Here is a 21,371-nt window from a genome sequence, read left to right as displayed (position 1 = left end):
CCGGACCGCTGAAGTGTTCTCAGGCTGGGAGACTGGCAGGCTTCGGGTGAATGGACAACGCAGAACAATTACCAGACAGGAGTGTTCCCTCCCAGCCGGAGGACCCTCAGCTAAGATCCTGACCGATTAACTCCGACAGTCGGTGCTTCCAGAAAAGGGAGTCGGACAGCTGGTCCTTCAATGGGGAGGGGGCGGGGCGATTGTAGATGGGCGGGGCCATAATATGTGGGCGGGGCCATAGCATGTGGGCGGGGCAATTGGTGTAGGCGTGATGACTGTAGGTGGGCGGCGCGGGACTCCGGCCGACACACTGATTGGTCTACTCTACAACGGAATTGACCAATCCAGCGCGGACCAGTCACGTGCTAGGTTTGGCGCCAAACTCCGGCGGAGTGGCGGGATCCGTCAGCACCTGAGGCCTGTGCTGAGAGTGACTTCGGTCCCAGGCCTAAGGAGCACGGTTCCGGCTTATAGCGACCTGCAGACCCCTGTCCTCCCGGGAGTTAGTGACTCTCCTGAGGGGAAGGAGGGTGGGTTTCACCTTCGCCATGGCGCAGGCCAGACTGACCGACTTCTTCCCTCAGGCCAAGAAGCCCAAGCCGGCCCTGAAAGGTTCCCGGTCTCCTGGTGGCCGCCGCTTGCAGCCGCGAAAGGGAAGGCCGGCGGCGGCTGCTGCTGCTCCGCCCCCGCCTCCTGCGCTGCCCGCAGTCTCCGAGCCACCGGACTCCTGTGAATGGCCGAGCCCGGGCCAGCTGCGAGGCTGCGGCGGCCAGACCCTCCACCCAGAGGCGGAGGTCAGCGAGAGAGAGCCCGCACTCAGCGACCTGGTCACACCGTCGAAAAGCGAGCCGCTTGGGGCCGGCTCCCGCTCCAGTACCGGCAGGAAACGCAGCCGCTCCGCCTCCGTCGATGGCGCGCCGGCCTCGGCGGTGGGGTCGCAGCGGGCGGCCGGGGTGCCGTCTGCCCGGAGATGCCTCCAGTTGGAGCCCAAGGAGGAGGAGGAGAACCCCGTCCCAAAGCAGAGCGAAGTGGAGCAAGATGCCCAGTGGCCTCCCAAAGGAGCACCCGAGCCCACGGTAAGACTTTAATAACGTGTCTGCCACCGGAGAGCCGGTGGGAAAGACTTTTTAAAAAAGAAACAAAGAGCTGCGGCTGCTGGAAATCATAAACAACAACAGAAATTGCTGGCAAAAGTCAGCAGGTCCGGCAGCATCTGTTCATGTTTTCTCGGGTCGAGGGACCCTTCTTCTGTACGGTTTTGGAGAATGGTCAATTTTCCTGAAACGCTAACTGCCGCCTTCCCACAGATGCTGACAAATCTGTTCAGTTAATTCAGTGATTTTGTTTGGGAAAGAATTAACTTGTATTCTTCATTTCCATGCCTTAGGACGATTTGTGGAATTTGACCGTTGCAGTTCGATTTCCTTCCTTTTGCAAAGCTACTTGTAATCTCATCAGATGATTATATGGATTTTTGTTTTTAAAAGGTGTAGGACTATGGTACGGTGCAACTGCTTCATTTGTTCTTAGGGAGAGCTAGCACAGGCACATTGCACTCTTTTTGTGCTCGAATCGTTCTATCATTCCAGCACTTTTTTTTTGCAATAGTCTATTTTGCAGAAAATGTTCCAGAAAGAATTTAAGACTCCAGTCGAAAGGAAGAATTGAGGATAAATAATTTTTACTATTCTTAAGATAATTGTGCTGTATGCATAGTATTGTGGATGCCCATCTCACGGGATGGCGGCTCATTGATATGGCATAATGGAAGCAGACCATTGTGTCCTTTAACTTTTTTTGTTTGGGTAGATATAAAGCATATTTTCTTCAGATTTGTTTCAATGATTTTAGATGGTTGGCTCAAAAGAACGAAATCATGAGAAAACACCGCCCAAAATCATTTTCAGCCCTGCTGTTGAAATGCCAGGGAACTGCAGCAGGATACAGCGTGCTGGGTTCATATAAACAATTATGCTTAGTCTGGATTTTGCCATGACAGTCTGCTGCTGACCTCATTATAGCCTTAGTTGAAACATACACTTCCAAGACCATATTGGACAAAGTGTGGCATCAAGGGTCCCCCACAAAACTTGTCAGTGGGTGTTGAGGCAGCCATCAACTGGTTGGAGTCCTCTCCAGCACTAAGGAAGATGTTTGTGATTGTCTTAAGTTTAAGCCATCTCTATTCCAAGTCATCTCTGCAGGAGTTCTTCAGTGTTGTGCTAGGTCCAATTAACTTCAGCTACTTCGTCAATGACCTGCCCTCGATCATAAAGTTAGAAGTGGGATGCTCACTGGGTGTACAATGTTCAGTACTATTGTTAACTCAATTTATTGTTGAAGCAGTCTGTCACCATGTACAACACAACCCGGACAATATCCGGGCTTGAGTGAAAATTCATGAAAACATTCACACCATGTAAGTAAATACTGAAAGAACTGAGGGTGCTATAATTCGGAGACAAAAACAGAAATTACGGGAAAAGCTCAGCAGGTCTGGCAGCATCTGTGAAGAGAGGCCTGAATTAACATTTAGGGTCCAGTGACCCTCAGCACCACAAGTGCAAGGTAATGAACATCTCCAAAACAGGAGAATCTAAGGTTACCTATTGCATGGTATTGCCATCTCTTAACATCTAGGATATTACCTTGGACCAAATGTTAAACTGGACTCACTTCATTAATACAGTGACTACAAGAACAGATCGGATGCTCTGAATCCTGCAGTAAGTGTGCTCAGTCCACTGCTGTTCACCTAGTTGACACATGACTGTGCAGCGACGCACAGGTCAAATCACAAGTCCACTGATGATATGACTGCAGGGGTCTTATCAGCATGAATGACAAGTCAGCATACAGAGAGGAGGTGCAGCAACCAATGCACTGGTGCATAGCTAACAGTAAAAAGTGAGGTCTGCAGATGCTGGAGATCAGAGCTGAAAATGTGTTGCTGGTTAAAGCACAGCAGGTCAGGCAGCATCCAAGGAACAGGAAATTCGACGTTTCGGGCCAGAGCCCTTCATCAGGAAATCCTGTTCCTTGGATGCTGCCTGACCTGCTGTGCTTTAACCAGCAACACATTTTCAGCTGCATAGCTAACAACCTGTCTCTGAACGTGGACAAAACGAAAGAGCTGGTTGTTGACTTCAGGAGGGCATGGAGTGACCACTCCGCTGGACATTGATGGCTCTCCTGTTGGGATCATGAGGAGCACCAAATTTCTTGGCATGCACCTGGCTGAGAATCTCAAACCTCTCTCCCAGTACCCTGAGCTGCTGTATCACTGCCTGGTTTGGGAATTGCACCATCTCTGATCGTAAGACCCTATAACGGATAGCCAGGGCAGCTGAGGTCATCAGGTGTCTCTTCCCTCCATTACAGACATTTGCATCACACGCTGCCTCCGAAAGGCTAAGAGCATTGTGGAAGACCCCACACGCTCCTCACTCAAACTCTTCTCCCTCCTGCCATCTGGCAGAAGATGCTGGAGCATTTGATCTCTCACAGCCAGACTGTGCAACAGTTTATTCCCCCAAGCCATCAGGCTCCTTAACACAGTATGATCGGACTCTTTCACATCTGAAAATCTTTGCACGACTTTGAATTGCTGCTAGAAAAATTTCTATTATTTAATCATTCTTCTATTGCACTTTAACATGTGTTTTGCGCATGCACTTTATGCTGTGTATGTGTGTGGTTTGTGCTGTTCGTGCAGCACGCTTGGTGCTGGAGGAATGCTATCGTGCTTTTACTGTATTTGTTGTATGTGGTAGAAATGACAAACCTACAAAAAGCTCTAAAGTAACTCATCTCTTGACTACCCAAAGCCTGCCACATCCACAGCATGCAAATCCGAAGAGTGATGGAATATTTTCCACTTGCCTGGGTGGGTGCAGCTCCAACAAGAAGCCTCATGCCAATAAGTCAAAACTCAATTTTTCAACACATCTACAAGCATTTACTCCATTGACCACCAACACTTAGCATTAGCTTTGTGTCCATTTACAAGATGCCCTATAGAAATTAACCAAGGCTTCTTTAGGACAGCGCCTTCCAAACCCACAACCATTAATATCAGGAACACCAAGGTTGGCTGCACATCTCCATCGCTGCCCCCCTCCCCCAAAGTCCCTCCTCCCTACCTTTTTATCTTAGCCTGCTGGACACACTTTCCTCATTCCTGATGAAGGGCTTATACCCGAAACGTTGAATTTCCTGCTCCTTGGATGCTGCCTGACCTGCGCTTTTCCAGCAACACATTTTCAGCTCTGATACTCCAGCATCTGCAGACCTCACTTTCTCCTGCTATATGGAATCACCATCACCTCCAATTCCTCCGAGTTACACACCACCCCGACATGCAAATCATTTTTTTAAACTGTTGGTTCAAAATTCTGGAACTCCTGCCTGAATAATATTGTGGGTTCAAGAAGATAGTTTACCACTGACTTCTCAAGGATTTTTAGGGTTGAACTATAGATATTAATTCAGTTAGTAAGATCTACAGCTACTTGCAAATAACCGAAAAGTAATACCTACAGGGTTAGAATTGTGTGTGGCAAGCAGACTGGTGCTTTGGTCAGTTTTTACTGTGTGTATTTTGAGATCTTTTTCAATTGTTGCAGTATATAGTAATATAGTATCACTTCTGCATTAATTATGAAATAAGTTTACATATCTGGAAGAGGGGTGGATCTACTTCCAAATATTAACTGAGCTCTTAATGTTTGTGGTTATGATTTGAATCTCAGATTTTGACATTGGAATGCTGCGTGCAATTCTGGTGTCCCTGCAATAGGAAGAATGTTGTGAAACTTGAAAGGGTTCAGAAAAGATTTACAAGGATGTTGCCAGGGTTGGAGGGTTTGAGCTATAGGGAGAGGCTGAACTGGCTGGGGCTGTTTTCCCTGGAGCGTCGGAGGTTGAAGTTTTACCTTTATCGGGGTTTATAAAATAATGAGGGGCATGGATAGGGTGAATAGACAGTGCCTTTTCCCTGGGGCAAGGGAGTCCAGAACTAGAGGGCATAGGTTTAAGGTGAAAGAGAAAAGTTTGAAAGGGGGCAACTTTTTAATGCAGAGGTTTGTGCATGTATGGAATGAGCTGCTGTTGGAAGTGGTCGAGGCTGATGTAATTACAACAGTTAGAAGGCATCTGGATGGGTATGTGATTAGGAAGCGTTTAGAGCAATATGGGCCAAATATTTTGGTTTTCTTAGCAGTCTGGCTGTTCACTAAAAGCAGTCAGTTCAGTTTGAGGTTGCTGGTCCAAAAAACAGCTACATGGAAGAAGATGTACCATGATGAGTCCCTCTTTCATCTGTCTCTCTCTCCTGTAGGACCCTGTGTTTGATTTTACCATTTGTGCCAAGGGGTGTTTCTGGGGATTGTTGCAAGTATTTGGAACAGCGTCATTAAGCTGGGTTTTCACATAGGTTAAATTATTCTATATTGTGTTCTCTTTTGTTTGTGTTTTCATTCGGTAATATTGCAAATAAGCTCTGTTTGTTTTAAACTAAGTGGTTGGGCCAACTGCATCCCTCCTGGAATGTCCACTCTACACTTGCTTAAAACACCTAGCAAGGTTAGAGTCCAGGCTCATTTCTTGAAATGTTTTGATGGGGTCTGGCCTGGTCCATGATAATGCTGAGTCACCACTCTTTGAAATGTCTAGGTTTGTTTTGGGGTGAATGGAGGTGATACTGGATCTTTTCTGTAACTGCAGCGCTTTTGTTATAAACCAGGCATCTATAAATGATGGCGGTAGAGGTATCATGGTACTTTCCATGTCCCATTGTAACTCCCATTTGTTTCTATAATGCAGTGCCTTGTGTGCTACTGCAGTTGCTTTAAGACCGTCTTTAAACAGCAGTGCCAAAAAAAAATTACGTAGGGTTTTTTTTAAATGATATTGGTTAATGGTGTGGAGCCCCTTTAAGTGAATTCCATATTGGGGTTTGCTTTAATTTGTTCTTAATCAACAGCAAAGACTCGAGATATGATCTTGACTCAACTTAGGTTCTGTGCTGCCAACAATTCTATCTTTTAGATAAACTGTTTTACCAATGCCCCGTTTAGCCCCTTGGATGTGAATAAAATTTTACAAGGAAGTTTGGATGTTTATTTTTGACTATAGGAACAGGAGTAGGCCACTTATTCCTGGAATCTATTCTGCCATTTATTGAGATCATGGTTGATCTGTAGTCTTATCCTGTATTCCTGCCTTGAGCCCAGATCCCTTAGTACTTTTGCTTCACAAAAGAAAAGTTATCTAATTCAATTTTAAAATTAACAACTGATCCAACATTCACTGTGGAAGAGAGTTCCAAACATCTACCACCCTTGTGTTGAAATGCTTCCTAGTATCTCTCCTGAACAGCCTCCCCTAAGTCTCAGACAGTGCCCCCGGTTCTAGAATCTCCAACCGTTGGAAGTAGCTTATCTTCATCTACTCTGTACTTTCCTGTTAATACTGTATCCTGAAACCGTTGATCAAATCACACTTTAACCTTCTAAATTCTAGTGAACGTGGGCCTAATTTGAATCATCCCTTCAGACTTAACCTCTGAAATCCAGGCATCATTTTTGTAAACTCATGTCATGCTCCCTCACGGCCAAATGATCCATCCTTAGTGAAAATAAAAGCTGGAGATCACAGCTGTTTAGGCAGCATTCATGGAGAGAAAGCAAGTTAATGTTTCGAGTCACGTGGACTGTCTGACCGCTGAGATCTTCAGCATTTTTTATTTTCAGTACGGTTTCCGGCATCTACAGTAATTTGCTCCTGTATCTTTCCTAAAGTTTGATGCCCAGATTTGCCCGTATTCCAAGTGGTATCTGTAATCAATAACTACAGTATTCTGGTTCTCCACTCTACATATAAAGATCAGAATCACTTAATTATTTCTATTCATTTATTGCTAAGTCGTTTATAACTATAAGCATGGCAGATGCTCTGTTATTTTTAATCTATTCTCTGGGACAGTGTTTCTTTTACAGCCCATATATCTGAAGCTGCTGACGCTAATGAATTTTGGTGTTTTTATTTAGGATTTGTCGATCTATGAGCCAAAAACTTTAAGGAAAGCGATTTCCACGCCTCTGGGTCTGCAAAGGTCAAATGGAAGGAACAAGCAGGTATGGCATTGATGCACATTTTCAGGAAATGTTTAGGCAATTGATCTGCAAACCATTCTGTTCAATTGCAGTGCATCCTTTGTACAAAAAGAATGTTGGATTAAAGATCATACACCAGACTATTTTACAACAATCACTTTAAATGAATTTAGGATCAAAGCCATGTCTTGATTCTTCAATGTATGTTTCTTGTAGACTGGCACAACACCTGCAAAGGAAGGTCTCTCAGGGTTAAAAGCTCGGTTGCACCGAATCCAGAAACTTGCACCAGTATCGGGCTCACTTGCTTCTGCATCAGAAGTGGATAGTGATATTAAGAGCCGTCTTAAACGGGTTCGAGAACTGGAACTGAAAGTACAAGAAAATAAGGAAGAACAGAAGAAAACAGCTGAACAGGTGGTGACATCAGGTGCAGAGGAGAGGTGAGGAATGAAGGATGATGTGTAGAAGGTTTAATAACATGTAAAATTTTCAAAAATGAAAAAAAATTTATGGAGTAGTTTGTTGAACGTGTGAGCCCTCCAGTTTTCATAATTCATGCTTTTCCAGGGTAAAGACGCCAGCATATCAGCGTTTCCACAACTTGGCACAGGATGTTCCACCAGGGTTGACCCTGCCTTTCAAGTACAAGCTGTTAGCAGAGATGTTCCGTAGTATGGACACTGTTGTGAGCATGTTGTTCAATCGTTCTGAGACCATTACCTTTGCCAAGGTAAAACAAGGTGTCCAGGACATGATGAGGAAGTGAGTATAGTTATCAACTCAATTGATGTTTTATTGAATAAGTCAGATCCCAGGTGGAGTCAATTAGTAAAGCAGGTTGAGGTTTAACAACAAGAAAAGTTTATTATGTAAAAGAAACAAAGGTATATTCAAATAAGCAACCTTTTTACACAAAAAACAAAACTCCGAATGCTGGAAATCAGAAACAAAAAACAGAAATTGCAGAAAAATCTCAGCAGGTCTGGCAGCATCTGTGGAGGGAAATCAAGAGTTAACATTTCAGGTCCAGTGACCCTTCTTCGAAACTGGAACACCCATTCTGAAGAAGGGTCACTGAACTTGAAACTTTACCTCTTGATTTATCTCCACAGATGCTGCTGGACCTACTGAGTTTTTTTTTCAGAAATTTCTGTTTTTGTTTCTATTTAGGTGATACATGTTTAAAGATTTCTAAATGTGCAGTAAAAGTTCAACCCCATTAAATCCATCGCCCCTCAAAATACTTGTTACGGAATAAATTTGAAGCATGGCCTTTGGGTATTCAAACTCCAGAGAAAATCCCTTTCTCTATCCAACATAGGGTTTTACTTAATTTGACTTAATCTTTGACTGGAAATATGTAATATTCTTTTCCTGGGGTCCTCCTATAACTAAATCTAAACTTTCTCAGTTTCAATTAACCCCTTCAGTGTTTTAATCAAACACTTTTAAACTTGAGTAACAAAAACAGGATGCTGAAGCAATTTAGCAGTTCTGGCAGCATCTGCAGAGAGAAAAACAGTGTTAAATTTGAGTCCAGTGACCCCTTCAGAACTGCTTTTCGGGAGGGTAGTGACGACTGGAGATCTGAGTTAAATAGTTTTGTGCTGGAAAGCACAGTAGGTCAGGCAGCATCCGAGGAGCGGGAGAGTTGGCGTTTCGTGCGCGAGCCTTGCATCAGGGGCCCAAAACGTAAACTCTCCTCGAGAACGGTTTTTCTGTCTAAAGATGCTGCTTGACCTTCTGAGTTTCTCCAGCACTTTATGATTGTTTCAGATAACCTATTTTTAACTATTTTAAACCATCATTTCCCTTTCTCAAGTGCAGCTGCTTTAAGCATCCGTTTTCAGCTAAAAAACCTTGCAGAACTGGCCAAAAAGAAAACCTTTTTTTTCAAGCTTTTGAGTGTTTCCTCTTTCTTCCCCCAAAAGATTTCTGCATCTTCCATTTGAAAACGTGTAATGTACTGCATTGTTTTCTTTGATTGTATACTCTCCTAGTATAAACAAAAGCTCACTGTTCCCTAAGAAGTCTTTCTTACACATTGCGTTTGAAAATAAAATTGCCATTGTTACAGAATGATTTGTGGGTTAATCTTTAGAGAGACAGAAAACCCATATAAAATATACATAAATCTCACGCCTTTTATCTTAGCATACTGATGGACAATCGACGGAAGGTGACAATTAATATTACACAGGTGAATTGTATCTAATCCTGGCTCTGAGAATTAAGGAAGAAAGAATATATCCACTAGAATTCTTCTGAAAACTCTTGCTTGATATAATAACCCATCAGCCCTCAAAATACTTGTTACAGAATAAATTTGAAGCATGGCCTTTTTACGTAGACAGAATAATAATTTAGTTTTGGGTAAAATGTGTTTTTGTCATAATTCTCATCACTTTCCCAATTACTGAACAATGGATATGGTGTGTTCGTTGAGACACAAGCTTTTTCTTTTAAAATGTCAATACCTGTTTTCCAAACTTGACATTTTTGAAGGTTTGGGAAACAATGAAAATTGATTGAAGGAGTTATTGAGAAATTTAGTGGACCTGGGGAGCAAATTTGTATTTTTAATCTAATTATCTTGCTGGAATGGCAGTTTGAGTGGAATACCTGAACTGTGAATTGTAAACAAAATACCTACAAAACCAGTAAACTTTATTGTTGAAATAATTAGTAGGTTTTTTTTTAGTTTACTTGAGTGGTTACCTTCTAATATCTTTTGTAGGAAATTTGAAGAACGAAATGTTGGGCAGATAAAGACAGTATACCCTTCTGCATATAAGTTCAGACAGGAAAAGGGAATCCCAACATGGAGTGACTCTCTGAAAAGGTCCAGCTACCAACTCACCATTGATCCTGAGTTTGAAGGAGGTAAATGATATGAATTATATTGGAGAGTTTGGCTTTGTTTGAGTAGTGACTTTTTACCAGTTCGTTTTGCTTTCCTTTTAAAGTTTATTTTTTAAATGACATGGATTTGACTCAGGGCAACAATTGCATAAATTCCAACAGACTTAAATCAACGTTTCCGCTTTTAGCTAGCATAATATTTAATAACTCCCAATGTAAATAACTTTTTCCTATCGATGTAATCCAAAAATTGTTACTACCATAAAGAGGTACATGCGCAATCAAATCAGGATTCAATTGACCGATATAAATGAAAGTTGAGTTATAGCATCCAAGTTCTAATAGAAGATAGAAAGGTTCTAGATTAGCAAGGGGATCAATGATTATTGGGAGAAGCTAGGAGAATGGGGTTGAGAAACATATTAGCCATGATCGAATGGCAAAGCAGACTGAATAAGGCCAAATGGCTCCTACATCTTTCTGCGATTATAGTTGAGTTCTGTTTCTTTGTGAGGCAAATGGGCAAGAAATAGGTATAAATAACTGTCATTACTTGAGGTGCTTTTGACTCTTCAGTCGAAGTTAATTTTTTTTTCGTTGACCTTTTTCATTCTTAGCTGGACAATGGTGGCTGCATCGGTCAGAATATTCTAGGGTCAGTTCCCCTTTTGGATCCCATGCTATCTACTTGGGTGACAGCTGATCTCAGTATATTGAGGCTGGGAACAATGACTACTTGTTGAAAAAAATATGATTTGGAGGAGCTGGTGTTGGAGTGGGGTGGACAAAGTTAAAAATCACAACGTCACAGTAAAGTCCAAAAGGTTTATTTGGAAGCACTAGCTTTCGGAGCGCTGCTCCTTCATCAGGTGGTCGTCAACTAGTTCCAAAAGCTAGTGCTTCCAAATAAATCTGTTGGACTATAACCTACTGTTGTGATTTTTAACTATCGATAAATGGATAATCACAAAGATAAAATTAGGCTCAATTGTATTGTACTTCTTAAAAAGTTGTTGCTTACCCTTAGGCTGTCAGATGTTACAGAGGTAACTATGGGACAGAATATCACCAGAGTTACTGCTTTTAGGGGAAAAAGGAATCTGAAGGATACTTTTTAAAAAGTTTTTAAACACTTATTTCCCATCTCTCTCATCATCCCAAGAGGAGAATTCTGATGGTCATAGACAGCTAACAGCATCTCGCTTACTCTCGCGACGTCATATCTTCAGCCGAAATCTTGTGAGCATTGTGAAACAATACCATAAGGTAAGCAGGTGCTCCAACAGGACATTTTGTCTTGACTCTAAAGGTGAGTGTTGTTCAATGCAATATTATAGCTTAATTAACCTGAAAGCCATGTCACTGGTATAACAAAGAAAAACTTGTGGTCCAGTTCACTGTTGCCAGCATATTTGAGGCTTTTGCTGGCAGTTTGATCAGTTTTGCCATTTTGAGTACAGGTTGAGCTGGGTTTTGCTTTTGTCTTTAATACAATTCACCAGTATTACAGGTGTACTAAGACAGAAGATAGTATATGTTTTCAAAAGTGAACATGTTTAGCACTAACAAATCATAGCTGACAGTGTTTCAAAGATCCCAGTAAAACTGAATTTAATGGACATCAGGACACCAAGTTTTGATTGTTGGAGGTCAACCATCCTAGTCCGGAGACATTGTTGTTGATTTCCTTTAGGCCTGTTCCCTCGCTCCAAATATCTTCAAGCTGCTTCACCTTCCCCTCATCCAATAAGATGTGGGCACATTCATTGATTAATATTCACTACGATTTGTAACTCGTCTGATGTTGAAACAGTCCAAGTCCAAATGCAGAAAGATGTGGACAGCATTAACTTTTTGGTTTAGTGACAAGTTACTTGCATGCCACCCTAGTGCTAGCCAATGACCGTCACCAATAAGAACAAATTAACAATCTCTGCGTCAATTCAATGGCATTACCATCACCGAATGCCTCATTATCAATGTATTGGGGTTGCCTTTGGCAAGAAACTGAACTGGTCCAAACATATAACTAATATGGCCCCTAAGAGCACATCAGAGCCTAGGGGTTCTGCAATGGCTAACTCAACTTTGAACTGCCTAAAGTCTGTCCACGATCTAAAGGCACAGTTTGAAGTATGAAGGAAAATTCTACTTGGCTGGATAGGTGCAGATGCAACAACTCCATCTGCAAATTCACCTCCAACAACACCCCATTTTGACTTGGAACTATGTTGCTATTCCATCATGGCTGCAGGTTCAAAATATTGGAATTCTCTAGGAAGATGGTTCTAAACTTTACAGACTGCAGCAGTTGAAGGAAGCAGCACACCATCAGCATCTCTTGGGCATTTACAGTGGGCAATAATTGTTGGCCCAGCCAGCAGAACCCTAATCCTGTGAAATCATGTTTTTCTTAAATTCCATAGTGCAGAGGTGGGTAAAAATCCTGGGGCTCTTAGTAAAACGTTAGTCTGTTGAATATTTTATTTGAGCTGTTTTTAATCTGAAAATATAATCAAACAGAAAATAAAATTTGAAATTTAGTCTGCGTTTTACTAGTAAATGTACTTGAAGTAATTCCTTTATTGGCACTTTATTTTGCAGTCTGTCCATTATCCCCAAGTCATGTTTCCTCCGGCCATGTTATTTGCTGCATGTTTTAGAATACAGTGCAGAGATGGGCAATTTGGCCCAGAAAGTCCATACTGAGAGCAGGACCTACATACTTAATGGCAAGATCCTAGGGCGTGTTGCTGAACAAAGAGATCTTGGAATACAGGTTCATACTCGAAAGTAGAGTTGTAGGTAAAGATAGTGAAGAAGGCATTTGGTATGCTTTCCTTTATTGGTCAGAGTATTGAGTTGGGAAGTCATGTTGCGACTTACAATATGATGGCTCGGCCATTTTTTGGAATATTGCATGCAATTCTGGACACCTTGCCATAGGAAGGATGTTGTGAAACTTGAAAGGGTTCAGAAAAGATTTACAAGGATGTTGCCAGGGTTGGAAGGTTTGAGCTATAGGGGGAGGCTGAATAGGCTGGGGCTGTTTTCCCTGGAGTGTCGGAGGCTGAGGGGTGATCTTAAAGGAGTTTATAAAATCATGAGTGGCATGGATAGGGTAAGTAGACAAGGCAACGTTTCTCACATATGGTGGTACTTGTATGGAATGAGCTGCCAGAGGAAGTGGCGGAGGCTGGTACAATTGCAACACTTAAAAGTCATCTGGATGGGTATATAAATAGGAAAGGTTTAGAGTGATACAGGCCAAATGCTTGCAAATGGGACTAAATTAGGTTGGGATATGTTTGGCAGGGATTAGTTGGACTGAAGGATCTGTTTCTGTGCTGTACATCTTTGTGACCCATACACCTCTCCCAATCCAATCCCTCTAGAGGCGAGTGTTGTTCAATGCAAGACTGTGCCTTAATTAACCTGATAGCCAGGTCACTGGATTAACTGAAAAACCTGTGGTTCATTTCACTGTGTCATTGCCAGCAACAGTAAAATTTGAGGCTTTTGCTGGCACTTAGATCAGTATTCCTGCATTTCCCATGGCCAATCCAACTAACCTGCACATCTTTGGAAATGGGGGAGGAAACCCACATAGTCACAGGAGAATATACAGACTCCACACAGACATTCGCCTGAGGTTGGAATCGAACCTGGGTCCCTGGTACAAAGGCAGCAGTGCAAACCACTGAGTCACCATGTCACCCATTTGTATGATTAGAAGGTGAAAGGATAAATGGTACCTTCTGCACTTGCACACATCGTGACAGTGCTGGCTGATTCTCGTTAACATTCTTTAGAGTGAGGCCTATGGAGAACAGCAATATGCATGAACAAGTGCATAATTCCTGCTGTGACTGTAAAATTTGTCTTAATCATAAGGTGAAACTGAATTTTTTAAAAATGCAGTCTCACTTATTTTGTTTATTTTTTACCAGATTTTCCTGGCCTCTCTTAACCCTCCAATGTATGTACCAGATGACAAGATTGCACGCTGGCACCCACGTTTTAATATCGATGAAATTCCAGATATTGCTGCTGCTGAACTGCCCAAGCCCCCCGATTTAGAGAAGTTAACAACTGCTCAAGAGGTCCTTGATAAAGCTCGCAGTATGATGACACCAAAGGTACTGATATGCCAATAATCCGATCTAATCTAAAATCTCCACCTGTCTGGTAGTGCGGGGTGAGATAGTGGGGTCTTTGTGTTTAAACATTGCACAGGCATAAAGTATGCCATTGAGTCCATCAAGCTTGCTCCATCATTTAATTAAATAAAAGGCTGATCATTTCTTCAGTGCCATCTTGCCACAGTATCTCCATATGCCTTGCTCACATTATCTGGCAATCTGTTGATTTATGTCTTGAACATGCTTACTGACTGAGATTTCACAATTCGCTGGGGGAGAAAATTCCAAAAGATTCACTGATTTTGAATGAAGAAGTTCCTCCTCGTCTCAGACTTCTACGACCTACCCCTCATCCCAAGATATGACTCATTGTTCTAGAGTCACCAGCCAGGTGAAACATTTTGTCGCTATTCATTCTGTCACGCCCTACAGGAATTTTACACAGTTCAGTAAGATCACATCTCATTCTTTGAAACTGTAGGAAATGTCCAACCGTCTCTTCATAAAACGATCCTGCCATTCCAGGAGTAACCTGGTGAACCTCTGCATTCCCTGTACGGCAACTGCATCATTCCCTGGATAAAGAGACGAAAAACTGTCCACAGGTGTGGTCTTACCAAGGCTCAAAATGACTGCAGCAAGTCATCTTTACTCTTCAACTCAAATCCCTGAGGAACTTAGGCTAACAAACCATTTATCTTCCTAACTGCTTGCTGCACCTGCATGTTAACATGAAATCACTGCTGAACAAAGACAACTTGGTCCCCTTTGGCCAAAGGCATTTCTTAATCTTGGTAGCCATATATCCATAACAGTAATTAAATCATATCTGTTAACCTCAATTTGTACGGTTAGACCATCAGTGGTTTTTGCAAAAGCTCTGTGCAGTCAGAGTGCCTTTAATTTTTCCTTGTCTGTATTTTCCATTACTATAAATGTACTATACTAAATGTTATACTTGTCTCAATTGTGCATTTTCAGATGGAGAAAGCCCTTGCTAATATGGCCCTTAAAACTGCAGAAGCTGCTATGGCTGCTCATACTGAGCAGAAGGTGGAGCCAAAACCAATGAGCCCCAGTCCTTCTCCTGCTTCTAATGCATTGAAAGGGATTTCCCAGAGTCTGTTAGAGAGGGTAAGCTCAGACTGATGTGTAGAGATGTAAAATTTAAACTTAATGAGTCTATAATATCCTTCTCACCATGTTTGTAGGACAATGTAGTTAATATCCACTGGTTGAATACTAATGTTAGTCATAGCAACTTAGTTTCAGTCACAATCACTTAACAGTTTGGTGCTTTAATTTCCCTTATGCTTGGTGTGGAAAAGAAGAATGAACGTGTGCTTTTGCCTTATTTGTGTTTTTGTAAAATGAGAGTGGCAGCCTACAGTGTTGTTGTCGTACGTGTAATTATTTTTGAAGTATCTGGAATGCTATTTCCAAAAGCATTGTGCAATTTTGCCATGTGTTCAAATATATAACTAATTCTTGTAACAGTATTTAAGAAAACTTCACCATCATTACCTTGTTGATCAGGGCTTCTTCCCTGTCTCCATTATATACAGTGCACCATTTGCTTTCTCTTGTTGAGGACAGCTTTATGATTAATTTGTACACTTTGGTGATTACAATGAGGTTCTTTTCCTTTTTTCATGTAATGCAGTATTTCTATATTTTGCTTGTTAGATATTTGTATTCTAGAGTTAACTGTATATTGATTTGTAGAGAGAAGCACTAATAATTAATACTTGTCATAGATTCGTGCAAAAGAAGCTGAAAAAATGCAGGCAACAATGACCAGAACTGCTGCACAAACAGAGCGCCTCAATATGATGATGCGCCTGCCTGACATATCAAGAATTCTACGCAACGTCTTTGTGGCAGAGAGGAAACCAGCCTTGGTTATGTCAGTGGCTTGCAATAGAGTGGTTGACAGCTATCGCTCAATGATGCCCATAGGTAATTCATTAACAAATTGATGGTTAATAATTCTTGTATTGCAGATAAACTCTGACGCTGACCTAGAGGTTACTGTAGTGAAGACCTTTTTCATAAATCAATTCTGCAGAAATGTAATGCTTTATGTCGCTGTGAAAATGTACTGCTACACTTTTTTCATGATTGCAAACTTAATTACATTACATTAGATTAGATTCCCTACAGTGTGCAAACACGCCCTTCGGCTCAACAAGTCCACACTGACCCTCCAAAGAGTAACCCATCCAGACCCATCTCCCTCTGACTAATGCACCTAACACTATGGACAATTCAGCATGGCCAATTCACCTGACCTGCACATCTTTGGATTGTGGGAGGAAACCGGAGCACCTGGAGGAAACCCACACAGACACGGGGAGAATGTGCAAACTCCACACAGACAGTCACCCAAGGCTGGTATCGAACCTGGGACCCTGGTGCTGTGAGGTGCAATGCTAACCACTGAGCCACTGTGCCGCCCAAAGTTTAAAACAGCACTCCTTCCAGACCTGTTTATATTTATTTTATAAGGTACTGTAAGCTGTGCCTGTTTTATTTAATGCAGAAAATTTTATTGCAATTCTATTCATTTATAGTGAAGGTTGTTCAGTCTGCATGAAAAATTATACAACCAAATGCCATCAACCTAATTTCCACGTTCTTCTGTTTAACTGTAGAGATAATATCAACTGGGATATGGACAAGGACAGCCTTTTAACACCTTGCCCAATAATTTTTTTACATGAATCTACATCTACCACTATCACAATTCCTTTCTTTTTCTGTTCCCTTCCACATGCTATGTGCAGCAGCCATAGCACATGTTAATTCTTGTTTCCAAAGCAGAGTTTCCTGTTGCTAGCCAAATGTCAGAGGCTGTAATTTGCGGGGTGTCATTGCACATCAAGCATGGCTGGCCAGAACATACTCCCACTCTTGATGCCTGCAATAGGCATTGGTCATGAAATGGGTGCACATCCCCTGTGCATCAAGTCCTGCAGTTGGGGTTGAACCCAGAGCTGGTCAAAGGCAATGATACTCCCCACTTTACCACATGACCTCTGTAGTATCCCTGTACTTAGCTTGACATAGAACTTTGCCAAGCTGTAACTCCCCGGAAACTGCCACCTGGTTTTATTTCTTGTTTTTCCTTCCCCTGGAATATGAAAACCAATTCCCACTCTATTGGTACCACATCCACAAATGTTTAGTTCCTCCACCACCTATGCTCAGTAGACCATCTACAAGATGGACTGCAGAAATTCTCCAAGGCTCCTTACGCAGTACCTTCCAAACCCTCAGGCAGTACTATTGAGAAGGACAAGGCATTAGATACATGGGAGCACAGGTGCCTGCATGTCATCCTCCAAGCTACTCAATATGCAGACTTGGCAATGTTTTGCTATTCCTTCAGTGTCACTGTGAAAATCCTGGAATTCTCTCCCTAATAGCATTGTGGGTATACCAACACCAAATGGACTGCAGCAATGCAAGAATGCAACTTACTGCAAACCTCTCAAGGGCAATTAAGGATGTGCAATAAATGCTGGCTCAGCCACTGTCACACACTCTGACTGAATCCTTTAACAAAAACAAATTGTGGTAGCCGCTTTGCTACATTAAAATTGATGTATGCCATGAATTGTACCTGTAGACCTTTCTGATCAGTTCAGTTTAGCATGATAAACAACAGTGGTAACGCCCATCAAGCTAATAATCAAGCCATGGTATGGGTAAGTTGTCTGAAATTCCTTTCATGGTATTTGATCAGAGTTCCACATGAGAAGCACGAGGGATTCAGTGTAAACACTAAACTGTTAAATGCAAATTCTTACTTGTGTTGGGAAGGAAGGACAAACTGTGTAGACGACTCTTGGACTCTCAATTTCCACTTCTCTCTCTAGTGAACAGAAATGCCTTTAATTCAAACTTTCCAACTTGGTTCAGTGAAATAAAATTAGCAGGTGATGTCAAGCAACCTGAAGAAGTGGATTTGTGTAAGTTGGCATGAAATGAGCATTGTAATGGAATATGAATGTAGGAAGTGAAATTGGGTAGATAAAAATTTGACTCAGTTGGAGGGAAAAGCAGGTTGCGTTCTCCATGAATAGTGTTGAAGTAGGCTGTTTTGGAAGCCAGCATGAAACCTAATCTTGTTCATAATATAGACAGCAAACTGAATAGCCAGAAAAGTAGAATATAATTTGGATGTGGTTTGACTGAACTGTTTTGTGTCTCTGTCAGGCCATATCTTCCAGGTGTGGTTCCCAAATCAAAAGTGATGTTGAAATACGGAAGCAGTGCAGAGAAAACATACAGTACTGCCTTCTGTTCTCCAAGCTCTTAATAAGTCAGTCTTTTCTGGCAATTATCTTGTAGTGATAAAGGACTAGAAAAGGTAAATGTAGTGGATCACGAAATTGTACGCACAAGTAGTCAACTCCTGGAGTAGATTTACATGAAGACTAATAGAGATGTCTAAAAACAACTGAACTTGAATGATGTGGCTTTAGGATCTGGAGAGGTTGAATCAAGAGGACTGGCTTAACCATTAACATCTTCTGAAAGATTGCTCATCTTTAATTAGACTGGGCCCTTTAGTGCCCCTGTAGGCACCTTATTTTGTATAACTTTGATGAGATTGTTTCAGAATTTCCTGTATCAGCTATTTGAATGCCTTACTATTGAAATTTGTGTATTCAGTGATTTTATTTTTCTTAAATTTCAGGTGATATGGAGAAACATTTGCAATTACTAGCTAATGTTGTTCCAGATTGGCTGAGCATCCACAAAATCCGCAAAGATGTGTACCTGAAGCTAAACAAGAACATGGAGTTAAATGTGGTTGCAAAGAAAATTGCAGAAAAGATTAAAGAAGAAGAAAAGGCATAAGTTTTTAAATAGACCTGAAAGTTCTATACAGAGCTGAAGTTTGAAAGCCAAATATAAAACTGTGAACTATATGGATCTGTTTATAGGAGAAAGATGTGTTTTGTTTCTTGATATGAACTGTTCTGGGTGGTTTGTTCTGCAATTATGCACTATATTTCTTTTTGCGAAATCTTGGTACAATCCTTGGGTTTATTGTAAATTCCATTCTTGATACTTGAGTTTCTGGTGATGATTTTAAAATGGGATAGGGAAATAAATTAAACTTTGTCCTGTCAGTTCAAAGCATTAGATTTATTTTTGAGTAAAACTTGAATTATGTTCGGGAGCAGATATGCTGTGTTTGAAAATGAATAGCAGGATATAGACCTGGACACTGGTCAGTGTAATGAAAGATATCACTGGTTGATGTTCTAACAAATGGAATGTTCATGTGGAGGAACACTTTTGAAAATTGACAAAATTTGATAAAATGTTACCTCGTTTGAAAGGAAATTTTGTATTTGGATGATAAATTATTTAATTGTAAATAAAAGTCATGGCAAAAATCATTCATAGGATATGGGTGTTGTTGATTGAGACAATATATATTGCCCATCTTCAATTGCCCTTTAAGGTGGTGGTGAACAGCTGCAATCCCATGTGGTATAGGTACACACATCCTGCTGTTCAGGAGGGAAGACCCAACCACTGCAAAGGAGCAATGATCTAATTCCAAGTAGCAACTGATAACTAATTGGCTGAGTTGGATTTATACTAGTGTGTACAGGACATATCTAGATAATGTGCCAGTCATGTAGTGACTGCACTGAAACATAAGCTAGGGCTACAGCTAAGTCTTCAGTAGGATTATGGGAGTGTTTGAAGTCCTCAGCCTTTACAATGTCCAGTGCCTTGTGTTTCTTAAAGCATGGAGGGAATTGAATTGACTGAAGACTGGTGTAATATTTGCTCAGTAACAAAAAATCTAGGCAATTTAAAGTTTAACACTAACTTAATTTCGTTTTGAAAAACAAATGCTAACTGAGGTATAAGATGGAAATACAAGAATTTGGGTAAGGAGGAATAACCCTGCACAAATCAAATGAAATAAAAACTGGAAAATCTTTTGTTATATCCAATGACAAAGTGGCAAAATATTAAAAATGGAATTAATGGAGTCAGCCCATAAAACTGTAAACCTGTCTGGCCATTACTGAATGAAATATCATCCCGATTCAGAATAGAAACAACAGCCTAGAACTCGGCAAGTGCGTGGAGAGGCACGCAATTCAGTTTCTTTACATCAGTCAGTGCCTTAAGTTCAATCAGTTACAAACATGCAAGAATATGAACTCCCATTTTATTCAGCAATTCACAGGCAGCTGACAGTGTACCTGCACCAAAGATAAAAACATAGAATTAATTTAATTGCTCTTTCAAAATTAAATATTTATAATTTTGTACTTAGTCCAAAATGTTTTTAATGCCTTGGTTTTCAAATGCAGTTTTAACTGGAAAAAACAATGCAGGATCCCAGTTACTATATTAACATTAGTGTAGAGCTCCCACATTATTGGAGAATATCATAGCCCAAAATGTGCTCGCAAAATAAGCAAGTTCAAGGCATTCACCACGATTGAAGGTTAAATAATCTGACAAATTGTGGCAAAGAAATTGGTGGACAGTTTTCACCACATTACTGTCCTTGCAAAACAATCCAACACAATGCTGTGATGCCCCCTCCCAGCAAATCCCCAGTCCATATCTTTGTGTAAATACATCACACAAAGCGAGTCATGTATTGCATACCTCCTGTTGCAATTGCATCATCGATGACAACAACTTTCTGCTTTGCTTGAATAACATCACATTGCATCTTAACTTCAGTCTTCAAGTGAAGAAGCAAGCCTTTTAGAAGAATTGTGACATTCTGACACAAATTAAGACTACCGTAGTTAATTTAGAAAAATAAAATTAGGATTATGAACTGAGAGTTACCTTAGTTGTTCGTAATATAGCAATTTGTAATATATAGTAATATTGCTTCCTAATAAACCAAACACAATTTCCTACAATTTCAGAGGACAAGATTTAATGTTTCATACATAAACACTACTAATACCAACTCTTCATTAATTCATAAAAAGTGGGAAACCATTTGCAAAAGTAGTTGAACGAGTTTCAACTATTCCATATTCTACATCACTCTCAAGAGATTGTACTGAAGATTTCCTCAAATTCCAGGAGCAGCAATTTACTGTTTTATAAACTGCTGCATTGTTTTGGAACTTTGGGGAGGCAGAGGATCAAAACAACGGCATTTTAAAAAGGAGGAAGACAGACAAACGCTGTGACCACAAGGTCGGAGAAAAAAATCTAGTATCTCTGGACATAGAAGTGT

General features: G+C 41.0%; 1 protein-coding gene across 1 annotated transcript; it reads left to right on the top strand.

Moving 5' to 3' along the window:
* Window positions 1-397: 397 nt before the first annotated feature.
* On the top strand, window positions 398-19,492 carry cdt1 (chromatin licensing and DNA replication factor 1). Its single transcript, XM_060837639.1, has 10 exons — window positions 398-1,076; window positions 7,050-7,136; window positions 7,332-7,558; window positions 7,686-7,880; window positions 9,856-10,001; window positions 11,143-11,246; window positions 13,931-14,119; window positions 15,104-15,256; window positions 15,880-16,081; window positions 18,828-19,492. Exons 1-10 carry the CDS (start codon window positions 549-551, stop codon window positions 18,989-18,991), a joined length of 1,995 nt encoding a protein of 664 aa, XP_060693622.1. The 5' UTR covers window positions 398-548; the 3' UTR covers window positions 18,992-19,492.
* The last annotated feature ends 1,879 nt before the right edge of the window (window positions 19,493-21,371 follow it).

Source organism: Hemiscyllium ocellatum, chromosome 17, assembly GCF_020745735.1.
Source record: "Hemiscyllium ocellatum isolate sHemOce1 chromosome 17, sHemOce1.pat.X.cur, whole genome shotgun sequence".
Classification (NCBI taxonomy): Eukaryota; Metazoa; Chordata; class Chondrichthyes; order Orectolobiformes; family Hemiscylliidae; genus Hemiscyllium; species Hemiscyllium ocellatum.
Note: the sequence above shows the minus strand (reverse complement) of the source record. Positions and strands in the feature narration are given on the sequence as shown.